The sequence below is a fragment of the Lepidochelys olivacea genome, assembly GCF_965140295.1.
Source record: "Lepidochelys olivacea isolate rLepOli2 genome assembly, chromosome: 3".
Classification (NCBI taxonomy): domain Eukaryota; kingdom Metazoa; phylum Chordata; order Testudines; family Cheloniidae; genus Lepidochelys; species Lepidochelys olivacea.
In genome coordinates, this window is record NC_140413.1 from 16,892,351 (window position 1) to 16,916,996 (window position 24,646).

The window sequence follows — 24,646 nt, forward strand, 5'->3', positions numbered from 1 at the left end:
CTGCATGCATCTGATAAAGTGAGCTGTAGCTCACGAAAGCTTATGGTCAAATAAATTTGTTAGTCTCTACGGTGCCGCAAGTACTCCTTTTCTTTTTACAAATATTTTTTACTTCAAATAAGGGTCACCAACCCAAGAAACACTGGTTTAAGTGACTGGTAAAGCCCTCAGACTCTTTACCTCTGCACAACAAGGTAAGCCAGGTAGTTCATAAAGATAGTGCATCCAACTGAAACTGCAGGGGGAATTGGAGGTAGCGGGAATGCATTTGTCCAAACTGGAATTTGGCCAAGACACTGAGGGTAAGAGCTATTCTTGCAAAAAAGTGAAATGGTTCAGATCTGACTCAGAGGGAGGACTACAACTTTATGAATCATCAAATGGCATTTCCCGCCGCACCTAGGAAACCCAGCCAACTACCAACAATACCTGACCATGCTTAGCTTACAAAATCTACCAGGATTGCAGCAGAGCATTTCATGACTGCAGCAGTCAAGTACTTTTGCTTAGAAACAGAGAGGTTTTGTAACACAGAGCTACCACAGCAATATGGAGGGACATGGGAAGAACCACTCAGTACTGCAGATGGCTAATATTACTGCCAAGTGTCCATGACAGGTCAACTAAATGCACTTGGAGCCAGTTTGGCTCCAGCATGCACTATATTAATGCAGGCTGTTATCCCACCAGCGAATGGACGTCAATGCACAGGAAAGAAATGGAGTGAAAAAAGGTTGGAAATGGAAAGATTCAGTTGAATTATTAGAAAATCCCACTGGCTTGTGGTTGAACAGAGGCAAGATGTCATAGAGTTTAAAGCCAGAAGGGACCACTAGATTATCTACTCTGAGCTCCTGTATGGCTCAGGCCACCAACTGCAACCAGAACCCGCACCCTAATCCAGCAACTGAAGTGAGCCCAAAGTATTCTAACCCACAGGAGACTAGACTGTTGTGTGTCACAAGCCAAGAAAGGAGGGCCAAGGTGCACCAGTGTCTGAGGCCACCACAATGCCAGGGAAATGATCAAGTGAGATGTACTCAGATAATCCTGGCAAGTGACCTGCACCTGGTGCTGCAGAGGAAAAGGGGGGGGAGGTCACTCCCAATATAAAATACTCCAATTTCAAGGCATGGAAAAACCTGCCCACAAGGGAATTTTTTTTCCTAACCATTTTAGAAGCTGACTTATGCTCTGAAGCATGAGTTGATATCCCTGCCTAACTGGTGGATTTTACTTTTGTAATCTTATCCAATATGAAAACATGCTCATTTATTATCTATGAAAATGCCCAAACCCTTTTTGATTTCTGCTAAGCTTGTGACATAATGATATCTTGTGGCAGTGAGTTCCGCGGGCTATTTCTTTTTATTATTAATACATTTCCTGCTTTTCAGTTTAATCAAAAGCCAAAGGCAGAAAGCACAAAATCCCTCCCAGCCTCTGCTTTTCTTGTATAAAAACTAAGGACAATCACAGTTTCTGTGCTTGACAGAGTACAGGCTTGTTTAAGCCACTCATCTCCCAGGGCACTATTTACCTGAGAGGTGGCATGGAGGAATCCAGACCATCGCCCCACCTTGCTTTCAACAGCAGCATACAGAGGAATGTTGCGAAGCTGCACATTCCCTTCATGTGCTGAGGAGGAAAGGACATGATCTTTTGAGGCACAATCCCTCCCAGTACTCCCCTTGGGGAAGGATGGTGCAGCTCTGCACTGCCCCCACACATGACAGAAGCTAGATGCCACAATCTAGCCCCAAATCTAGATGGAGTTAAGAAGAGAGTATGAAATACACTAAAGGAGGTGGAAAATGAGATCTGTATGGAAAGGTTAAGCAAAATGCACCAGGCAACTTGTGGAACTCCTTGCCAGAGGATGTTGTGAAGGCCAAGACTATAACAGAGTTCAAAAAAGAACTAGGTAAGTTCATGGAGGGTAGGTCCATCAATGTCTATTAGCCAGGATGGGCAAGGATGGTATTCCTAGCCTCTGATTGCCAGAAGCTGGGAATGGGCAACAGGGTTGGATCACTTGATGAGTACCTGTTCTGTTCATTCCCTCTGGGGCACCTGGCGTTGGCCACTGTCAGAAGACAGTATACTGGGCTAGATGGACCTTTAGTCTGACCCAGTATGGCCGTTCTTACATTCAGTCCACATATAAAATTCTCCATAAATGTCTTCAAATACATACAGAGATGTTCTAAAGAGAACAGGGAACAGTTAATCTCTTTAGTCAAGCCACACAGATCCTGAAATTATTTGGGCAGAAGCTGCAGCAGGGAAAATATTAGGAAACATTTAAAAATGTAAGGACATTTAGGCACTGGAACAAGCTGTCAGTGCAGTTTGTGGAATCACCAGCGATGAAGCTATTCATGCTGGATTTGACATCCTTCTATTAGAGATGATATATACGGAGTTAAATCATTCCTGCCATGATGCAACTTTCTCCTACCCCAAATGAGCCCATGTTAAATGTGATGTTTAACCAAGTGACACACTTTGTAACTTAAAACAATATATACTGTAGTATAACTGGTAAGGCATCCTAAAACAGACATGCCAAAGACCATTGCTAGCATGGGAGAAAAAGTATCTCTGAGTAACCTAAGCAGACAACAGTGATAAGCGCCTGCATAACAAAGCAAGCTCAGACAATAAATATTGTCTTTCATGTAGTCCCTTTCATTATGAATCATCCCAAAGCCCTCTGCAAACTGATATGCATGCTATACACAGAGATCACCACATTCACCACTAAAAAGCAGCTGCTGAAAAGTCAATGGGAGTTCATTGCCTAACTGCCCTTTGTGCCTTTAAAAACCAGCCCCTCAGACCCACCTCACAGAGAGAAGTAACTGGATCTCTGAGCTGATTAAAAACAAGGGGCTGTGAGGAGAAGCAGAGCTGGTCTCCACTTGCTAAGAACTGAAGTAGGCTTCACGACTCTAGAATCCTCTTCTGTGGGAATGGGAAGGCCCAATGGACCCAGGCAGCAGTGTACCCTCCAGATATATATATAACAGTGGAGCCTCCAGGCCCTGCTCTCTCTCCTTGTGCAGGACCCCTGAGTATGACTGCCCCAGGACTGCCTACAGAGACAAGCTGCATGGTAGAATGTCACTGCCAGACTCCTCATATACTGCCCACATGCATCCAACTGAGTTGCTTTCAGTTAGTCCACATAGGCCATACAAATACATTCTGATGCCCTTTAATCCTGCTGAAGAGCACCTCACTCTGCAATAGGGTTGCCAGGTGTCCAGTTTTCGACCGGAACGCCTGGTCAAAAAGGGACCGTGGTGGCTCCCGTCAGCACTTCTGTTAAAAGTCCGGTCAATGGCGCAGCGGGGCTAAGGCGGGCTCCTTCCCTGCCATGGCTCTGAGCAGCGGCATATCCCCCCTCCAACTCCTACACCTAGGCGCAGCCAGGGGGGCTCTTCATGCTGCCCCCACCCCAAGTGCCAGTTCAGCAGCTCCCATTGGCCAGGAACCATGGCCAAAGGGAGCTGTGGATGCAGCGCCTGCAGATGGGGCGGCACCTGAGGTCGAGGCGGCGTGCAGAGCTGCCTGACCGTGCCTCTGCATAGGAGCCGGAGCATGGACATGCTGCTGCTTCCAGGAGCTGCTTGAGGTAAGCGCCACCCAGAGCAAGGACCCCTGACCCCTTTCTGCGCTCCAACCCCCCAACCCAGCCCTGATCCCCCTCCCACCTCCAAACCCCTTGGACCCAGCCTGTAGCTCCTCTTGCACCCCAAACCCCTCATCCCTAGCCCCACCCCAGAGTCTGCACCCTGAGCTAGAGCCCCCCTCCCCTGCACCCCAGCCCCCTGCCTCAGCACTGATCCCCTCCAGCCCTCCAAACCCCTCAGCCCCAGCCTGGAGCCCCCTCCTTCAGCCCAACCCCCTCATTCATGGCTCTATCCCAGAGCCTATATCCCCAGATGGCACACTCACTCCTCCCGCACCCCAAACCCCTGCTCCAGCCTGCTCCTGTACCCCAAATCCCTCATCCTCAGCCCCACACCAGAGCCCACACCTCCAGCTGGAACCCTCACTCCCCCATGCACAGCAACTCCCTGTCCCAGCCCGGAGCCCCCCCTCTGCACCCTGAACCCCTCATTTCTGGCCCCACCCTGGAACCTGCACCCACAGCCCAGAACCCGTGCCCCCTCCCACACCCCAACCCCCTGCCTCAGTCTGGAGCCCCCTCCCGTACTCCAAACTCCTCAGCTCCACCCCCCAGCTCCACCCTCCTACACCCCAAGTCCCTCCTCTCCAGGCCCACCCCAGAGTCTGCACCTCCAGCTGGAGCCCTCAAAACGCCCCACACCCCAGCCACCTGCCCCAGCCCAGAGCCCCCTCCTGCACTCCGAACCCCATTGGGTTGAAAAAGTCCAAAGTGGACAGACATGCTGCTAGCCACGTCACTCCCTTGTGTGCCATTGGCTACAGAAACTGACGTGCCTTAACTACATCAGCCTGATGAACCGAATGCAGTTCAGTGTGGTCTTCAACACTGCCTAAGAACCAGTGATACTTTCTAGTACAGTGAGTGTAATTACACTTTCTACAAGCCATTACCCTCTGATCCCACTGAGGGTTACCAAAAGAAAATACACCATTTGCTCAAGAAAATCCCTGAAAAAGCACAAGAACAAATCTGCACAGACACACCCCTGGAACCCCAACCTGAGGTATTCTTGCTACCCAAGATTTGTATCTGGAAATCATCTCAGGCATTGGCACCCTGACAGCAGGATTGTCTGGCTATGTAGACTCCCTTCTCAGGCCCTATGCTACCAGCACTCCCAGCTATCTTCGAGACACCACTGACTTTCTGAGGAAACTACAATCCACCCTGAAAACACCATCCTGGCCACTATGGATGTAGAAGCCCTCTACACCAACATTCCACACAAAGATGGACTACAAGCTGTCAGGAACAGTATCCCCGATAATGTCACTGCAAACATGGTGGCTGAACTTTGTGACTTTGTCCTCACTCATAACTATTTCACATTTGGGGACAATGCATACCTTCAAATCAGTGGCACTGCTATGGATACCCACATGGCCCCACAGTATGCCAACATTTTTATGGCTGACTTTGAACAACGCTTCCTCAGCTCTTGTCCCCTAATACCCCTACTCTACTTGCACTACATTGATGACATCTTTATCATCTGGACCCATGGAAAAGAAGCCCTTGAGGAATTCCACCATGATTTCAAAAATTTCCATCCCACCATCAGCCTCAGCCTGGACCAGTTCACACAAGAGATCCACTTCCTGGACACTATGGTGCTAATAAGCGATGGGTCACATAAACACCACCCTATACCGGAAACCTACTGACCGCTATTCCTACCTACATGCCTCCAGCTTTCATCCAGACCACACCGCATGATCCATTGTCTACAGCCAAGCTCGACGATACAATCACATTTGCTCCAACCCCTCAGACAGAGACAAACACCTACGAGATCTCTATCAAGCTTTCTTACAACTACAATACCCACCTGCTGAAGTGAAGAAACAGACTGACAGAGCCAGAAGATTACCCAGAAGTAACCTACTACAGGACAGGCCCAACAAAGAAAATAACAGAACGCCACTAGCCATCACCTTCAGTCCTCAACTAAAACCTCTCCAGCGCATCATCAAGGATCTACAACCTATCCTGAAGGATGACCCATCACTCTCACAAATCTTGGGAGACAGGCCAGTCCTTGCTTACAGACAGCCCCCCAACCTGAAGCAAATACTCACCAGCAACCACACACCACACAACAAAAACATTAATCCAGGAACCTATCCTTGCAACAAAGCCCATTGCCAACTGTGTCCACATATCTATTCAGGGGCCACCATCATAGGGTCTAATCACATCAGCCACACTATGAGAGGCTCGTTCACCTGCACATCTACCAGTGTGATATATGCCATCATGTGCCAGCAATGCCCCTCTGCCATGTACATTGGTCAAACTGGACAGTCTCTACGTAAAAGAATAAATGGACACAAATCAAATGTCAAGAATTATAACATTCAAAAACCAGTTAGAGAACACTTCAATCTCTTTGGTCACTCGATTACAGACTTAAAAGTTGCAATGCTTCAACAAAAAAATTTCGAAAACAGACTCCAACAAGAGACTGCTGAATTGGAATTAATTTGCAAACTGGATACAATTAACTTAGGCTTGAATAGAGACTGGGAGTGGATGGGTCATTACATAGAGTAAAACTATTTCCCCATGTTTATTCCTCCCCGCCACTGTTCCTCAGATGTTCTTGTGAACTGCTGGAAATGACCCACCTTGATTATCACTACAAAAGGTTTCCCCTCCCCACCCACCCCCTTGCTGGTAATAGCTCACCTTAAGTGATCACTCTCGTTATAGTGTGTATGGTAACACCCATTGTTTCATGTTCTCTATGTATATAAATCTCCCCACTGTATTTTCCACTGAATGCATCCGATGAAGTGAGCTGTAGCTCATGAAAGCTTATGCTCATATAAATTTGTTAGTCTCTAAGGTGCACAAGTACTCCTTTTCTTTTTGAGAATACAGACTAGCACGGCGGCTATTCTGAAACTGTTATTACATTGCAGTTATAGGTTTTGATACCTATAATTGCCAATAATCCATATAACACTATATGACTGAGAATAAGTACCCTGTAAAACAATACAGTTAATATATGTGAATTTCAAAAATACAGGGTGAAATCCGGAGCTGCCGCAAATTGGTATAGCTTCGTTAGAGCAATCTGGTCCATATGCATTAAGACCAACAAGAGGGAGGTAAAATGACTCAATCGTGTCCTTAACCATCTGGTTATGTTAATTAGTGATAATTAGACGTGGAAAAGAATACCTCTGGCATGCATATAACAATTCTGAAATTGTGTTGTGAGTTATGACCCTAAATCCTAAAAGGAAAATATGAAAAGCTAACTGAACATTTTTTAGGCACACCGATGTTTTGACTACCTAGCCCTAAATACCCATCTATTAGGGATTTTCTGGTGCAACGGTCCATAACAAAATCAGCCTCATGACAAGCTATACTCCAGATTTGTAGAAAATTGATAAAATGAGAGACAATCCAGAATCCTGACTATTGGGAAAGCTCTTCTGGTGCCTTCTCCCCAAGAGTTCAACATTCAGTCAAACTTCTGCTAGTCCCCTGCAGAACCAGTAATTGATTGTCCCAAAAGTCAAGTCTTAATCACATCCAAGGCAGAACTGTCCCAAATTCTGGATTCACAAAACTGTGTGTTTCTGGTGGTACAGCAGTTAACAAAACCCAGTGAACATCAACAACAACAAAAGAGCTCTCACCCTGGGGATGTCTGTCCAATAAACCCAATATTTTAGCAGTGCCTTTTTGTTATAGGGGGAGCTGGTGGTGACTCCTCTATCTAGGTTGCCTACCACTTTCCGTTACAAGGGTCTTGCAATGCTTTTTGCAATGCTCACTAAACACAAACATTCTAAAGAGTCCGGTCTAGGCTGCCTCCGAAGAAGCAGCAGCAGATACTGCCCAGATGGCAGGAAGTGCTGGGGGGAAGAGTCAGGCTGTACAGGGCTTCTTCCATCAGACCTGTCATATGGCCCCAATGTCCCAATTTCCTCCCCTGATGGCTTGGGGAAGGAGCTGCCCACCTCCAGGGGGAGTGAAGAAGAGAGCCAGGCTGGACCAGCCCTCCACTCCCATCACTTGGACACTACATGTGGCCTCAATGGCACATTCCCCCCTCCAGGATAACAACCATTCCTGCTAACCATTAATGTTGGTAGTCCTGCAGCTCAAGTGACGGTCTGTTCTGCAGGTTCAGGGCTGAAACCTTGCAGATGGTGCAGTATATACATAATATAATTTCTTTGTACCTTTTTCCTTTAAAAACATCTTAGTAAATTGCATTTAAAAGATCTGTTCATAAAATATTATCTAACTGACACAGTGAAACCCTTAAACATTAAGAAATGTCATGCAACCTTTAATTCAGCCCCCTTGTGATTAATTACATGTTCACATGCCTTTATAAATATATATCAACATACAGGACCCTGGCCTCATTCAGTGCACAAGGTAGATGAGTGAGGGGTGCAAATGAAAGTTTTACAGGGAAGCATAAATCCAGCATTCCTGAATTCTCAAATCCTTGACTTTGCAACCTGAATAACATTATTTTCATGTAGCTGTTTGTCTGTATTATTCATTTGTATTATGTTAGCACCCAAAGGCTCCAATCTGGAGCAAGAGCCTATTATGTTGGGTGCTGTTCAAACAATACGATAGAGGACCGTTCCTCTCCCAAGGAATTTACAGTCTAAGTGCTTGACCCAAACCCACTGTAATCAATGGGAGTGTTTCCATACCAGTGGGCTTCAGATATGGCTCTTAATAGGTGAATGCAGAACACAACAGAAAAGGAGGAGGGCATGAGGAGGCAAAATTGATGGTAGGAGCTGCTAGTAGTGAGAACAGGAGCATCCTGAAGTGGCCAAAGCACAGGCAGGACTAATGCTCTGTACAGACATACAGCTCTGTGGAAGCACAATTTGGGACACTCTTCTACCTAAGAGACCATATAGGACCAGATCTAAATGGTTAGAGCTCAGGACTGTGAACTGCAATTGCTGGGTTCTGTTCAAAGCTCTGCTATTGGTTTATTATGTGCCCAATCCTGTGTGGTCCTGGGTACCTGATGACAAGTATTTTGTATCATCAACTGGCACTGTTATTAATGGGAGTAGAAGGCACCTGACTGCAGGAGAAGGCCTCCATGTGTCCTTGGGTAAGTCACAATTCTTGTCTTTCAGTTTATCCCTCTGGAAAAAATAAAACTTACCTACTATAGCTCTCGGGGACATGTGAACATTCATCTAATCATGTCTACAAATCAGTTGGAAATTATTGGATGAAATATACATAAAAAGGTTATTTATTTAGTTCCTCCAAACCCAAAGCAAGTACAATGTAATCCTATGGAATATTTCCTTGCAATTTCATAAAGAGCCCTTTTCTGGTAGATGTGAGCTCCAGAAAACTGCAAATAAACATAAAATTACATTTAATCTCTGGCTAGCAAACTAACAGAGTTCTGTCCTCCACCCTAAATGGTAAACTAAGGCACCCCAATCCATTTTATAACACAGTTTCATTCCAGTGTCAGACTCTGTCCCCCTCTTGTGGCTGCATCATGTAAAGCAACGTATGAGCCCGCCTAAAGCTCAAGCAGTCTCTTGGTTTTAGATCCAGAGAGCTACCAGGCACCTCAAATTCCTGTACGTGCCTTGACGCGTGTTATGATTCCTTGGGCAGGCCCATTGCCAGGACCGAGCCTGGGAGCTCTACATCAAAAGCATGAATGCAGGACCGAAGAGCTCTGGAGCTATGGATGGGGAAATTGGCAGAATAGTAAAAAACTGCAGGGAGGTGCCTTTCAACCCCCCGGTGGATGCACACTGTGGATGTAGCTAACCCTAACCCTCTGTTATCTGCCTCTTGATTTTGAGTACAGACACGCAAACAGCATAAGATGATGTAGTCTGTCAGCAGTTCTTATCCTCTTCCCTCCCCTCTGGCTCTGCACTTGTTCCCCCCGCCAGCTCAGCCTCCCACCCTCACTCCACAGACAATCACAGACATGATTGTCTCTCTCATAACGCTGCCCCTTCTGTGTTGGTCCTCTCCTGGCTCCCCGCCCCCCTCCCAGTTCTACACTCTCTCCACCCAAAAGTCTACTCCAATTCCCCTGTCAAGCAGCCTTGACTCTGTCCCACCTCCCACACACATCCCTAAGTCACTCTCCTGATCCTGTCTCTTCTGCTCTCCCCCTCCGACAGGAATGCAATGGGGGAAGAACTTTGCCTATGCTGTAGGGCTACACTCACACTGCACAGCAGTTGGGTGACCAGGAAAAACCGCATGGCTTCCCCTCCCACTGGGTCCCTCTAGTCTGTGATGTGTCCACACATGGACTTTCACCCAGAGGAGCACTGGGTGCTCAGACAACATCAGAATGGGCACAGCTTAAGAAACTAACAGGAAGAGAATGGGACAGAGCATTCTGCCCACAGGCAAGATTTCCTTCAGATCCAAAAGGCAGAATGGAGCCTTTCAAGTTGGGCCGCTCTCCTTCCACTGAGACCTAGGATGAATGGGAACACAAATGTTCAAAGGTACTGTGCAGTGGGACTACAATGTTTCACCTTGTTGACTGCACAGAGAAATGAGGTGGCAGCATCTTTGTGGATACTGCTTTATCTCCCTCTTCAGCTTACTTCCCTCGCCTGGAATCTTGCAATCAAAGAGTTAAACGAATGCAATTGAGATACGCTTAAAATACTGCACTAAAACAAACAATTTCCTTCAAAAATGGGTCCAGACATTTGCTCTTTAGCTGAAACTTCTGCCTCATGGTGTGTCGCAAGCAAATCACTGCAGAGGGTCTCTAAATTTCACAAGCCAGGGGATTATGCTCTACAGACAGTGACAGGCCCTGTGCTTACAGCCAGGCAGACACGAGGGCTGTCATCGCCTCTCTCTCAATCCCACTCATGAACCAAACTATTCCTCCACCGCCCACACAAATGAAAGAGAAAGCCTCACCAAAGAGGATGCTACATATTATTTTCTCTGCCACTCCCTACAGTCGCTTCTTACTCTTCCCACTGGCCCTCCGTCAAACACACATCAACAAATATCCATTTTCTATGCTGAGCTGACAAGTTTTTAATAACAAGGTCCCCCTTTGTTTTGTAACAGGGATTGATACAACTGCTGCTCTCCTATTGGCTGAGGTTCCAACAATGTCATTCACTCTTTTTTTTTTTTGTCTGTTACTTTGTTTTGTTTGGGATTTTCATTTAATTTTTAATTGTTTTGGTAAGGGATGGGTCAGTTTAACAAGGTGAAAAGGACCTGGACTTTCACTGAAGGTGAATTCTGCACTTTATACCCTGGGATGTAATTTACAATCCTCTCATTAAATTGCATTAATCCCATTATTATGAAGATAAAGAATTACCCATAGCGAAGAAGGGGATTCCCAGCAGGGTAGAGTTATATTTTCCGTCAGTAATGAAAAATATCCCTGCCGCAGTGACGCTGGAGATGCAGATTGTCAGTACCCCCAGTAGTCCCAGGAAAGGTTTGCCGCGCAGGCAGTCCTTCATGGAGCTCGAGAGTGTAGCAGTCAGTAGCATGAGCATCAGGCTCACCAAGATCTTGCCCCTGGCCAGGAGGCTGGTCTTGTGGAAGTCCTTCCAGAGACTAAAGGATGCCAGCGAGTAGAGCTGCAGATCTTGGTGATCCAGCTGCAGCTTGCGCATCAGTTTACAGAATTCACTCTCCCATTTTTCACCAATGAGGCCCTGGGTGACAGAGCCATAGGTCTGGAGGTAGTAGGTGATCTGGATGGCTCTGGCTGTCTTCACTCTCTGGTCCTTGCTGTTTGGCACCTCCATGACCCCTCCAAGCTGGTGTCCAATAAAACTGCTCCTTCCATCCTGAAGAGAAAAGTGAAAGAGAAGTATGTGGTTATTAAGAGCTAAAGGGACATCTTTTTTTCTTGGTTTTATAAATATACACACTGAGGGCCAGAACAAAGCCCATTTAAGTCAATAGGAGGCTCTCCATTTGCTTCATTGGGCTTTGGGTCAGGCCCCTGCTCTCTGCAACGACTCTATGTTATTTAATTTTAGTAGACCCATTTGCTATTCCATGCAGCCATTAAGGGGCTGCCAGAATATTCATCAGAGACTCAGATATTTGAGGACTAAAATGTAACATGCAAGCTCCTCACTCACTGAAGCTGATGATAGCTTTTCCAGATTTAAAACAACCAGGGGCGGCTCTATCAATTTTGCCGCCCCAAGCAGTCGCCGCCGAATTGCCACGGCCGTTGAATTGCTGCCGAGGGAAATGGACAGCCGCCCCAATCTGAATGCCGCCCCAAGCACCTGCTTGGAAAGCTGGACCCTGGAGACGGCCCTGAAAACAACCAACAACTAAATTTCCAGTCACTGGAGTATGACAAATTTGAACAGTTAAACTTCTGGGACCTTTGTGATGTCCTGCTACTGTGACATTGCTTTTAAAAAATAAATAGAAATGTTTACAGAAAATTAGGTCCTGATTCTGATCTTAGTTACCCAGATGTACATCTGGAGTGCCTCCACTGAGCTTAGTACAATTACTCTAGGTTTACACTCATGTAATTGCGATCAGAATCTGTGAATTGATCTACATCGGTGTAACCCAAATCAGAATCTCGGCTTTAGTCCATAATGTTGGAGATTCTCCTTTTGTGTTTTGTAGGAATGGGCCTTATTCTGGTCTCTTATTCCAGTGTAAATCAGGTCAGTGGAGTCACAGTACTGTAAAACTGGTGTAAGTGTGATCAGAATTAGGTCCCATGTATTGAAAACTGATTTATTTCATCAAGCTTGCCAAGCTCAAATGCTTCAATTCTTAGCATCAAAGACTTTTGAAAGATCTCTAGTGGTGGGTAATTCCAAAGGTCCCTCTTCCTGCACAATGGGAAACTTCCATTGACTTCACTGGGGAATGGATACAGTCCTAAATGCAGACTCAGGATGCATCAGAAGGGTGGATTTAAAAAGGTCCCAGCATTAATAACCTAGTTAATCAAGAAGACGCTAAATTGCTGCTAGGTACCAAATAACACTTTTTAAAAAGTGCCGACACATTTATAAACTGAGTGAGAGATTTTTAATTTTGTTTCTATCATATCTAAAACAAATATAAAAATCTAAAGCCACTCAGATACAAGACAAGTTAGAATTATAGCAGTCAGAACTGCAAGCTATATAACTATTATCTGGATGCTTCAGAGCATGAACTGATCAATAGCTTAATTTAGGAATCTACTCCTTCCCACCCACCTATGCAGCAGCAAATGGCCAGGTACATTCTGAGGGATTTTCAGCTTCTAAAGCATCCAATAGAAGCCACTTCCAGAAGCAATTGGGCGACATAGAGGAGTCACTGAGTGAGATTCTGTGGCCTGTTCTATGCAGAAGGGCAGACTAGATTAGCATAATAGTTGTTTCTGTCCCTTATAAAAATCAATCACTGAAGAAAGAGAGCAGACTTTCTGAACCAAAGGTGTGTTCCAGGATGGCTGCTCCCACGTTCAATAAATATCAGGAACTCAGAGATAAGGCTGAAACTCAGCTTCTTTTGCCTGTGGTCTGCAGAGGACGTAGTCCTGCAGCAGAGAACCTCTTACAGGGCGTGGCCAGGTGGCAGGGACTCAAATTGCAATCACCAGCCAGCTTTTAAAATCACCCAAGGCCATCCTTACAAATGTCACATGAGCAGGGATGGCAGGACACGAAGGAGCAAGATAAGGCAGCTGTTTCAGTCTTGACTCTGAACATCGTTGTTCGTATCATTTCAGATCAAATGTTTAATGCTATTTTACTTTTACTTTTTTGAGGCAGATGATACTCAGTACTCACAAACAACCACATTGGGTAAAAAGAAAAGGAGGACTTGTGGCACCTTAGAGACTAACAAATTTATTTGAGCATAAGCTTTCGTGAGCTGTAGCTACAAATAAATTTGTTTGTCTCTAAGGTGCCACAAGTCCTCCTGTTCTTTTTGCGGTTCCAGACTAACACGGCTGTTACTCTGAAACACATTGGGTAAGTTTCCAAAGTGATATTTAAGGAGTTAGCAAAGCAGATCCCATTAACATCAGATGGGCCAGAACACTTAAAATCTTTCTTGCACCACTTAAAAAAAATTGGGACAAATGTCATACATGATCATGTATATGCTGTGTTGATAGCCAAATGTTTTCTGTCACAGCAGGACACTCCAGCAGCACAGCCTAAAACAGCTACCAAAGACAGTGTATTGTAATTCAGATTCCATTGATTTACTATGCAGAATGCACTGCAAGGTTACTGGAAACTTTTGGATAGCCATCTTTCAGTGAAAGGTAGCATTTTGAAAGAAGAAACAGAACAGGCACAAATATATCATGCTGTACAGTATCTTCCATAAAATGGAAGATAATGGCTATTTGTTACATTAATGTACTATAGGATATCCCAGCCCTTATGTCATCAAAATATAGTGAGATCCTTCAGACAGAATCATAGAAATTAGAGATGGTGAACACCTTTAAAGGCATCTTGTCCACCTCCTCCTTGACAATGCAAGACTGTTTCATACAGAATCAAGTGTTTGACCCTGTCTACTTTTAAACAATGCAAACAATGAGGCTTCCATCATTGCCCTTGGGAAATGGTTCCATAATTTAATACACTTCATTATTATTATTTATTTGTATTCTGGTACTGCCTACATGCTCCAGGTGAGATCAGGGTTCCATCGAGCTAGGCACTGTTTGAACACATAGTAAGAGAGAGTCACTGCTTACAGTCTCAAGCAAAGGTGGGTGGAGGGGGAAGGCAATATTGTTATCCCCATTTTACAGATGGTGAACAGAGGCATAGAGTTTAAGCGACTCGCCCAAATTTATACAGGAAGTATAAGTATATGGCAAAGATAGGTCTTGAACCCAGGTCTCTTGAGTCTCACACCAATTCTTTAACCAAAAGACCATCCTTCCAAAAGCCATTGCTATTATATATTTCTGACATGCAACTACATTATGCTATTCCTAATTTCATACCAGCTGTTTCTAGTTTCAGACTATAATTCCCCCCACATAGATTATATTACATTTATCAGGACACAGTTAATTGCTATTTCTTGCTCATGTTTCTCATGAAAATAAAAATAATACTAAGTGGTTGTGTAGCACTTTCTACCCAGGGATCTCCAAGTGCTTTACAGAGGGACATAAGTATTATTAGCCCTGCTTTACTGACGGGGAAAGAGGCACAGAGGTTCAGCGTGTCTTTCCCAAGATCACTGGCAGGGCTAGAAATAGAACTCAGATCTCCTGACTCCCAGGGCAGGGCCCTGTCCACTTTCCTCTGATCTTTTGACCTTCTTTAGGCATTGTTTCCACTTTCTCCTCTGAAGCCCTTCTGAAGCTGAGGAGGGGGAACGCTGGAGGAGTGAGACAGGGGTGATGGACACATTCTCTGGCTTTGTCCCCCTCCACCTCCAAACCCATGGGACTTTAGCCGGTAGGTTTATGCTGATCCTGTCTCAGAAGTGTCTGTGGGTCAGAACTCCCTGCTTGATCTTCGGGGGAAATCACTCATGCCCCTAAAGCAAGAATTCAAAGGAAACTCCACAAATACAATGAGAGAGATAATGGAGCATTTTGTAAGTAATTAAAATATAGGATGGGCTCAAGAATTATTTTAAATGATTTCACTGTTATCTTCTATGTAGGTCATGTTGTCTGTGTTGAAGTTTTGAAGAGAAACCAGTTCAGGGCATCTTTTATAAATTTATTAAAAAGACTAAGTAAGCAGTTCTAGAACAAGCAAAATAGGTCACTAGCTAATCTAACAGTTTTCCTAACCTAATTTACAATGGCACAATGCAACAGTCAAATTAAGGTTTAATTAAAATACAATCAATAAGTCAATGGTTCAATTTATCTGTCTCACCAATTACTACAATTAGTAACTAAATCAAATTATAATGAACAAGTTAAGAAAACCAATTCTCTTAAGGTCTTACAGGAATGCTAAGGGGAAAAGCATTTCCCTTTGATTTAAGCTATTTAGCTACGAGTCTTGTTAAATGCAGATGCTATTCCTTGCCTTAGCTTTGGGGAATCACAGCTCTGAAAATGATTTCCTGGTAACTTCCTCCTCTAGCTGATTTGTCCCATTAAGCTCACCAGTCACAGAAATCACATGAAAGTTTTGTTTATCTAGCCCAGTGGTTCTCAACCATGGGTACGTGAACCCCTTGAGGTATGCAGAGGTCTTCCAGGCGGTACATCAACTCATCTAGATATTTGCCTAGTTTTACAACAGACCACATAAAAACCACTAGTGAAGTCAGTAGAAACTATAATTTCATATGGACAATGACTTGTTTATACCGCTCTATATACTATCCACTGAAATGTAAGTACAATATTTATATTCCAATTGATTTATTTTATAATTATATGGTAAAAATGAGAAAGTCAGCAATTTTTCAGTAATAGTGTGCTGTGACACTTCTGTATTTTTGTGTCTGATTTTTTAAGCAAGGAGTTTTTGAGTGAAGTGAAACTTGGGTTATGCAAAACAAATCAGACTCCTGAAAGGGGAACAGTAGCCTGGAAAGGCTGATCTACTGATCTAGCCTATTCCCTCTCCACAATTTAACACAGTGACTGCATCTTTCTGGCAGTCTGGCATAGACACCGAATGATTTCTAGAGTCCTACACTTTTAGCAGCTTTAGAATGACACTGCTTTAACACAGAGATCTCTTCCTGTTCACAGACTTAGGGGTTTTAGTGTCAACTCTGAGAAGCACTTAGTGTGACACAGAAAGACATACAACACACATGCACACACACTAGTGGACACTGGAGTGATCTGATCCTTACACTGCTCTACAAAGGGATTTTCACATCTTCTTCTCAAAGTTTTAAGTTTATCTGACTGGCCTTGGAAGTAGATTGATATTTACCATTATCATTATTGATAAGATGTAGTTTGGAGCTGTTGCACATGTGGTGGGGAAAAGTTCAGCTTTTTCCTCTCTCTTTGTTATAGGCTCCAGGCTTGGCTTTGCCAGTCATCAGAGTCTTTCATATCTCCTTCTCTGGATGGCCAGTCCAAGGAAGAGAGCAGGACACAACTTCAGGTTGATGCGAAAGAGTCTCCCCACACGCTTCCCTTCCTTCTTGCACAGTTGGCATCTTTGGTAGGAATCAGTGACTCCTCTGCTCCACCCCAGGGGACCCTTGTCCAGTTAGGGGTTCCAGCATGTTGCCTACAGTTCAGTGTGGACCAATGACTTGGCATCTGGACCTTGAAGTCATATTGAAGATTCCAGGTTAGAATGTACATGTCTGAGAGCAGTTTACTGCGAAGGGCAACCAAAAACAGGATGCAAGAAGATACCATGTAATAAGGAGATGGTAGGCAAACTTCCGCTTAGGCCCAAGACATAAATGTCTTCATTGTTTAAATATAACTAATGACTGTTCGCATTCCACATTCACTCATTCCCACACGCCCTCGTAACAGTGAGTTAAGTACAAAACTGGGGAAGAAACTCAGAGGCAGGGGCAGAGTCTAGGGCCAGTAAGTGACCTTACCCTAACACCCATTTTACTATAAGCCAGAAAGCTGCTCTGGACATCTCCTAGTTTCTAAATGCAACTTTCAGATACTTTTGGCCAACTACAGTGACTCAGGCCTAAATCCAAATACGACCTATGTTCCCTACAACAATCTCATAGTGTTTCCTGTCTCCTTACCTGTGAGCAGCCTCTGTAATAGACAATATGGACCTTAATATACTTTTTAATCCTCTGTTCAGTAAAATGTACTGCACATCTATTTAAAAGACACCTGACCCTATAGAAAATACATATTAGAAATGCTTCAGAAATAACCTTGCAACTTTTTATCTTGTTAGTCAGTGTTTTTCTCAGCCATCTCCTGTGTTTCTTTAACTGAGTCAGTATTTCTTCCTTTGAGGCAGATATTTTTACATACCTAGTGTACGTTTCTACATGTGCTGAGCTTTGGAGTTTGAGCCAGCAGAGAACAGCTATGGTGGGTTCCAGCATAAACCCAACACATAAAAGCGATGAGCAACACAAGGAGCCCAGAGACACTCAATCCTGCATTAATGGCATTTGCTGCTCCACAGATACCAAATGCTAAATTCACAAAGAAACATAGGTGTGGCATCAGCTACAACTAACTTTTAGGCACCTAGAAAAAATCCCTGGGATTCAAATAGCCCGGGGTAGATGCCTAAGCTTCCTGTACAATGAATGGGGAGAGACAAGCACCTCAGAATGGAATTCACAAAAGGGGATTCACAAAAGCCACGATGCTATCCGGCTCCCTGCCCAAGCTAGCCAATAGGAGATGCCAGCTAGAAGAGTGGATGCTAAGCCCCACTCTCTCAGAGAGTTTGGCACCTAAATCCAGGCTGCATGGAGGTGCCGCCTTCTTCTTGGGATTCTCAGCTGCAAACCCTCTCTTGGCACTAAGCACCTATGCCACTTTCACAATAAGCTAGGGGGTTGTTAAGGGAAGCTTCAGCAGCAGCTCCTTAATAACTTATCCCAGTGAGTAGGATATTCAGCTGGGATGTGGCACACCTCTGCTTCCAAGTCTCTCTTCTTCAGGCAACAGGGTTTGAACAGGGATCTGCCACCTCTCAGGTGATTGCTCTAACCACAGGAGCCCCTACTCCCATTGCCTGTGCTAGCCCTCAGGCTACGGAGTCATTCTCATTCTTGTGCTCTCTCCCTCTCTCTCCAGCCCAATGACTTTTGCAATTATTTATCCGCAGTGGAACAGCTTCCACAGGAGAGACTGAGGAAGGCTCCAGACTAGAACGTCCTGTAGGTCAGCCATCAGAGTACTTGCCTGAGAGGTCGCAAATGCCTGTTCAAGTTCCTTCTCAGATGGAGGCGGGACTTGAACCAGGGATCTCACACACACCACAGGACACTAAGTGCTAGGATAAAAGTGACAAGGGAGGTCCAGCTGCTGTGCATGAGTTTGCACGTGGGGTCCAGTCTGGTTCTGAGTTCTGAGCATGTTTACCAGGTCAGGCCCCATAGGCAGAAGAATGCAGAACTTCCCCTAGTTGGTGCATCACTCTAGGACTTAAATAACCAGATGCAGTGCACATGCTCAGAGGCAGAAACAGGTGCCTAGGGAACCTTTACTGCAAAACCTTAAGCGTTGGGTGAGATTAGGAACCTGCATGGTTCAGCAGCAGCTGACGTGGGATTTGTGAACCCCAGTAGGGCCTGAGTCTGGGATTTAGGCCTCTAACTGTGACAGGTACTTAAAACTTTTTGTGAATCTAGCCCCAAGTTACCCCTGCTTAATAGTGGGAGAGGTAAGGTCTAAGAGGAGAACTTGTAACCAAGTCCCATTGGCTTGCTCAAGACCCTGCTTACACCCCAGTGACACCTGATCCTTTATTACCCTAAACTCTTGAAAGTAAAGGAGAGTCCAAGCAAAGGGCTCACCATAGACATCTACATCTGGGGAGCTGTGACTTCTCAAAGCTGCCTGTGGAATTTGGATGGACAATTCCCATTGAAATCTCAGTCTTGGTACCTCCACTCATGCTTGCAACCCTGGGCTGCCTGCTGTGGCCTGTGTTAGTGCGATGTCTATCATCTTAGCCAACACATGCGGATTGAACTGAGGACTTCAAGTTAAAACGCACAAGCTGCTACAGCTTGAGCTAAAGCATCCAGGTGCCCTATCTAGGGCTGTAAGAGACTCAAAACCTCTGAGGAATGAGCAAATAGGGGGCCTTGTCTCACACACATTCACCAGTGGATTCCACTAGGATCAAGATCTCTGTGCTTTCTTAACGATGCAGCATTACAGTTTGAATCATGAGACTGCACCTATATCAGCAGCACTAACTTCTAGTGGTCAATATCAGCTTGCCCTATTCTTCCCTCAGTGGAAGTCCCCCAGGGACAGTATGATCACTTTCAGCCTTTAGTGGGTCTGTTTTGCCTTCCTCCCTGTTAGATGACACCAGCCTCCACTGGTTTCCATCTCAAGGAAATGCCAGAAGATTCAACCTATTTTCAAGCAATGTAAAAAAAAAAAAAGAAAAAAAAAAGAAAGAAAGGAAAAGAATCAATCTTGTCTGCAACCTTTTTGTCATCCACGTCACTGAAACCAAGAGGTTGCAAGATGTTCAAGATTCACTTCAGTTTCCTGACAGAAGAAAGAGAACCCCTTGGAATCACAATTATCTGCAAAGAGAATACAAACATATCCCGGGAAACTTTGTAAGCACTGTGGACTTTTTGTAAAGTATCAGCCAGAGTGAAAGTTAAGATCAGGCAGCATCACTGACAGGATGATATAAAGCATGTGATTCTTGGTAAAAAATATTACAAAAGGTAGACCAGATTGTCTGCTAAATATATTAAGCGAGAGACATTTTAATGAGATTACTTCAGTTATTTTTATCACCATCACAAAGACATACCAAATTAAGCTAGTGTTCAGTGTTAGGCTAAAGTCAACAAAAAGAGAAAATACACAGTAAAGGTGAAGTAACTGGTTTGAGCTCATCTCAATTTTTTTTTGTGCTTGAAACTAGCAATAACAACAGACCCATCTTCACCCATCACTTGAAACAGATTTTTAGGCTCAAACTGTGACCTTTTTTTCTCCCTTTTAGCCTAACCACCCTCATTTTTGGGTGCTTATCCGAACTGAACTGAATCTCCAAACCTCTTGTGGGTTCCCCATCACTAGATAAATCACCAAAGGCCTCCTAGGAGTCTATCCGCATTACAAAGCCAACCATGATTTTGTAACCTGTTCACAGCGTGGCTGTCATATATATAAAGGGAAGGATAAACACCTTTAAATCCCTCCTGGCCAGAGGAAAAACCCTTTCACCTGTAAAGGGTTAAAAAGCTAAGATAACCTTGCTGGCACCTGACCAAAATGACCAATGAGGAGACAAGATACTTTCAAAGCTGGAGCGGGGGAAACAAAGGGTCCTCTCTGTCTGTGTGATGCTTTTGCTGGGACCAGAGCAGGAATCCAGGTCAGAACTCCTGTAAAGAGTTACTAAGCAATCTAGTTAGATATGCGTTAGATTCTGTTTTGTTTAAATGGCTGATAAAATAAGTTGTGCTGAATGGAATGTATATTCCTGTTTTTGTGTCTTTTTGTAACTTAAGGTTTTGCCAAGAGGGATTCTCTATGTTTTGAATCTGATTACCCTGTAAGGTATTTACCATCCTGATTTTACAGAGGTGATTCTTTTACTTTTTCTTTAGTTAAAATTCTTCTTTTAAGAACCTGATTGCTTTTTTCATTGTTCTTAAGATCCAAGGGTTTGGGTCTGTGGTCACCTATGCAAATTGGTGAGGATTTTTATCAAGCCTTCCCCAGGAAAGGGGGTGTAGTGCTTGGAGGGATATTTGGGGTGGGGGGGAAGACATTTCCAAGTGGGCACTTCCCCTGTTCTTTGTGTAACACTTTGGTGGTGGCAGCTTTTAACCTAAGCTGGTAAGAATAAGCTTAGGGGGTCTTTCATTCAGGTCCCCACATCTGTACCCTAGAGTTCAGAGTGCGAAGGAACCTTGACAGTGGCCATTTTGCAAGCACCACTGTTTGATCTATGTCCGCAGAACAGCTTTCCTGCCATTCAGACCATGTGGATGCAGCCACACTGTTTACCTGTATTTTATCAGTGCATTCTAGGAAAATCTACATTCATTCTGCATTGCCTCCTCAGGGGATAGAGCGTTCAGAGGACACGTACACAGAGCAGCATTAGCAGCACATTCTGGGATATCGTGCCACACAGAACTGAGAGGTTAAACCAGTTATACAGGAATGACCATGGGTCTGGTTATTATAGGGCATGGCTGCCCCCTAGTTGCTCATGCTATCCAAACTTGGCAAAGCTGGCACCTCCTGCCACAGTTTCCTTCCTGGAAGTTGGTCCTCTCAACTTTCTAGACATCAGTCTGTGCTGGAGATGTGGCTAAGCCTTAGGGCCAAGTGCTAAACACACATAACCAAAAACCCTTTTGGGAGGAGCAAAAGTCCAACTAAGGCATCCCAAACAAACCAAAAGGTTCTTCTGCCCTTTTATAGTGTTTCTTCAGCCTGCCCTCTGGGCCCTGTTCCCAGCCTTTGCTGGGCTGCCTTTGAGACTCTTTTCCTTGTTCTGGTGTAGTCCTCAAGCTGGTTCTACAGAGCCCTAGCTCAGGGCCTTCCACAGGACCCTACCTACTCTCTGTGGTTCCATACCCAGACTGATCTCTCTGTCCTTGTATAAGGCCCAGCTGTCCATTAAGGTATCACCTGACCCTCCTAAGTCCAGTCCCCTCAGCTGGAACCAGCTACTTAATTATGGCACAGGTGTGGCTGGACCCATCTCCAGCACTTATATTTGGAAAGCTAGTCCATGCTGCAGGCCTCTGATATAACCAAGCAGCTACAGCCAAGTGCTACCCATCCTGCGTGCAGGCAAAAGCCATGTCTAGAGCCAACCATGGCAGCAACTATTACAAACTTAAGCAAAAATTGGAGTGTGAACAGGCCCTTAAAGAGCATCTTCTTATTGTTACTACCTAAGCACTTCTGGTGGAGTCCCTCTCTGAAGATGTGAGACTGAGTACCCTGGTAAATAACAGGTGGAGACCCAAAAAGTTCATATTCAGATCCAAACTTTCCTGAAGTCTGGGGGTGTTTAAATCAAGGATTTTGGTTTGGCCAATTATAGAGACAGGAAATAGCTTCAAAGTTCAGATCCAGATCCAAATTTTCTCCAACATCACAAGTGTTCCATTCTGGAGTTTGGGTTCAGGCCAATCAAAGTTTCAAAATTTTCCAGTGGCAAAAGTGGACAATATTTCATGAAAGCTTTTGCAAAGAATGTTCCTGTGCTTCCACCAACTCTATCCAGGGTTGGAATTCCAAACCTGAAGAAGGGAGCTAGCCATTGAAATGAATGGCAGTTATGTTGCTAAATCCACTAGGCAGCTTTGAAAAACAAAATCTCAGCCAGGAATTGTATGTGCTCGGATAAGGATGATTTTTTAAAAACAAAACAAGCAAAATCAGCCACAAGCTCAAGTGGCCATCACTCTCTCTAGGAGCTACAAGAGTCCCATTAGAATGAAAAGGAGTACTTGTGGCACCTTAGAGACTAACAAATTTATTTGAGCATAAGCTTTCGCGAGCTACAGCTCACTTCATCGGATGCATGTAGTGGAAAATACAGTGGGGAGATTTATATACACAGAGAACATGAAACAATGGGTGTTACCGTACACACTGTAACGAGAGTGATCAGGTAAGGTAAGCTATTACCAGCAGGAGAGAAAAAAAACCTTTTGTAGTGATAATCAAGGTGGGCCATTTCCAGCAGTTGACAAGAACATGTGAGGAACAGTAGGGGCAAAAATAAACACGGGGAAATAGTTTTACTTTGTGTAATGACACATCCACTCCCAAGCCTAATTTAATGGTGTCCAGTTTGCAAATTAATTCCAATTCAGCAGTCTCTCCTTGGAGTCTGTTTTTGAAGTTTTTTTGTTGAAGAATTGCTACTTTTAGGTCTGTAATCGAGTAAACAGAGAGACTGAAGTGTTCTCCGACTGGTTTTTGAATGTTATAATTCTTGACATCTGATTTGTGTCCATTTATTCTTTTGCGTAGAGACTGTCCAGTTTGGCCAATGTACATGGCAGAGGGGCATTGCTGGCACATGATGGCATATATCACATTGGTAGAGGCACAGGTGAACGAGCCTCTGATAGTGTGGCTGATGTGATTAGACTCTATGATGGTGTCCCCTGAATAGATATGTGGAGACAGTTGGCAATGGGCTCCCAAGGATTTACTGGCTCCCTGTACAGGAAAGACAGGAAGTATGGCAAAAGATGACCTTGGCTTAACCGGGAGATCTTCAATGATCTGAAACTCAAAAAAGAGTCCTACAAAAAGTGGAAACTAAGTCAAATTATGAAGGAACTGAATATAAATAAATAACACAAGCATGTAGGGATAAAATTAGAAAGGCCAAGGCACTAAATGGGATTAAACTAGCTAGAGACATAAAGAGTAACCAGAAAACTTTCTTCAAATACATTAGAAGCAAGAGGAAGGCCAAGGACAGCATTAGCCCTTTACTCAATGAGAGGGCAAAGACAATAACAGAAAATGTGGAAATGGCATACTTTTTTGTTTGTTTTCACCAAAGAGGTTAGAAGCAATCAGATGTCTAACAGCAAATGCCGGTGAAAATCAAGTAGGATCTGAGGCTAAAATAGGGAGAGAACAAGTTATAAATTACTTAGACAAGTTAGATGTCTTCAAGTCAGCAGGGCCTCAAGAAATACCTACTAACACGCTCTAAGAGCTGTCTGAGCAGATATCTGAGCCATTAGCGATTATCTTCAAAAAATCATGGAAGACAGAAGAGATTACAGAAGACTGGCATTATATTTGCCCTCTTCCAATTTATAAAAAGGGAAATAAGGCGTATTACAGACCAGTCAATTTAACTTCAGTACCCAGAAAGAAAATGTAGCAAATAACCGGGCAATCAGTTGGCAAACACCAAGAAGATGATAAGGTGATAAGTAAGAGTCAACATGCATTTGTCAAGAACAAATCATGTCAAACCAACCTAATAGCTTTCTTTGACAGAGAAACCAGACTTGAGAATGGGGGAAGCAGTAGATGTGGTGTATCTTGATTTTAGTAAGGCTTTTGATACTTTCTCGCATGACATTCTCATAAACAAACTAGGGAAACATAGCTTGGATGGAACTACTATAAGGTGGGTGCACAACTGATTGGAAAACTGTTTCCAGAGAGTAGTTATCAGTGGTTCACAGTCAAGCTGGAAAGGCATAACGAGTGGGGTCCCACAGGGACAGGTCCTGGGTCTGGTTCTGTTCTATATCTTCATCAATGCTTTAGATAAAATGTATAAAGGGCACACTTATAAAGTTTGTGGA

At 44.3% G+C, this 24,646-nt stretch overlaps 1 protein-coding gene across 2 annotated transcripts in view; it reads right to left on the minus strand.

Moving 5' to 3' along the window:
- The window catches only part of PTCHD4 (patched domain containing 4), a gene marked incomplete at both ends in the record, with an annotated part of 116,032 nt that overhangs the window by 63,934 nt on the left and 27,452 nt on the right, over positions 1-24,646 (minus strand). For both annotated transcript variants that reach the window (XM_084622326.1, XM_084622325.1), the window contains one exon: positions 11,052-11,532. In XM_084622326.1, coding sequence (XP_084478452.1) covers positions 11,052-11,532 — 481 coding nt within the window. The remainder of the gene's footprint in view (positions 1-11,051; positions 11,533-24,646) is intronic.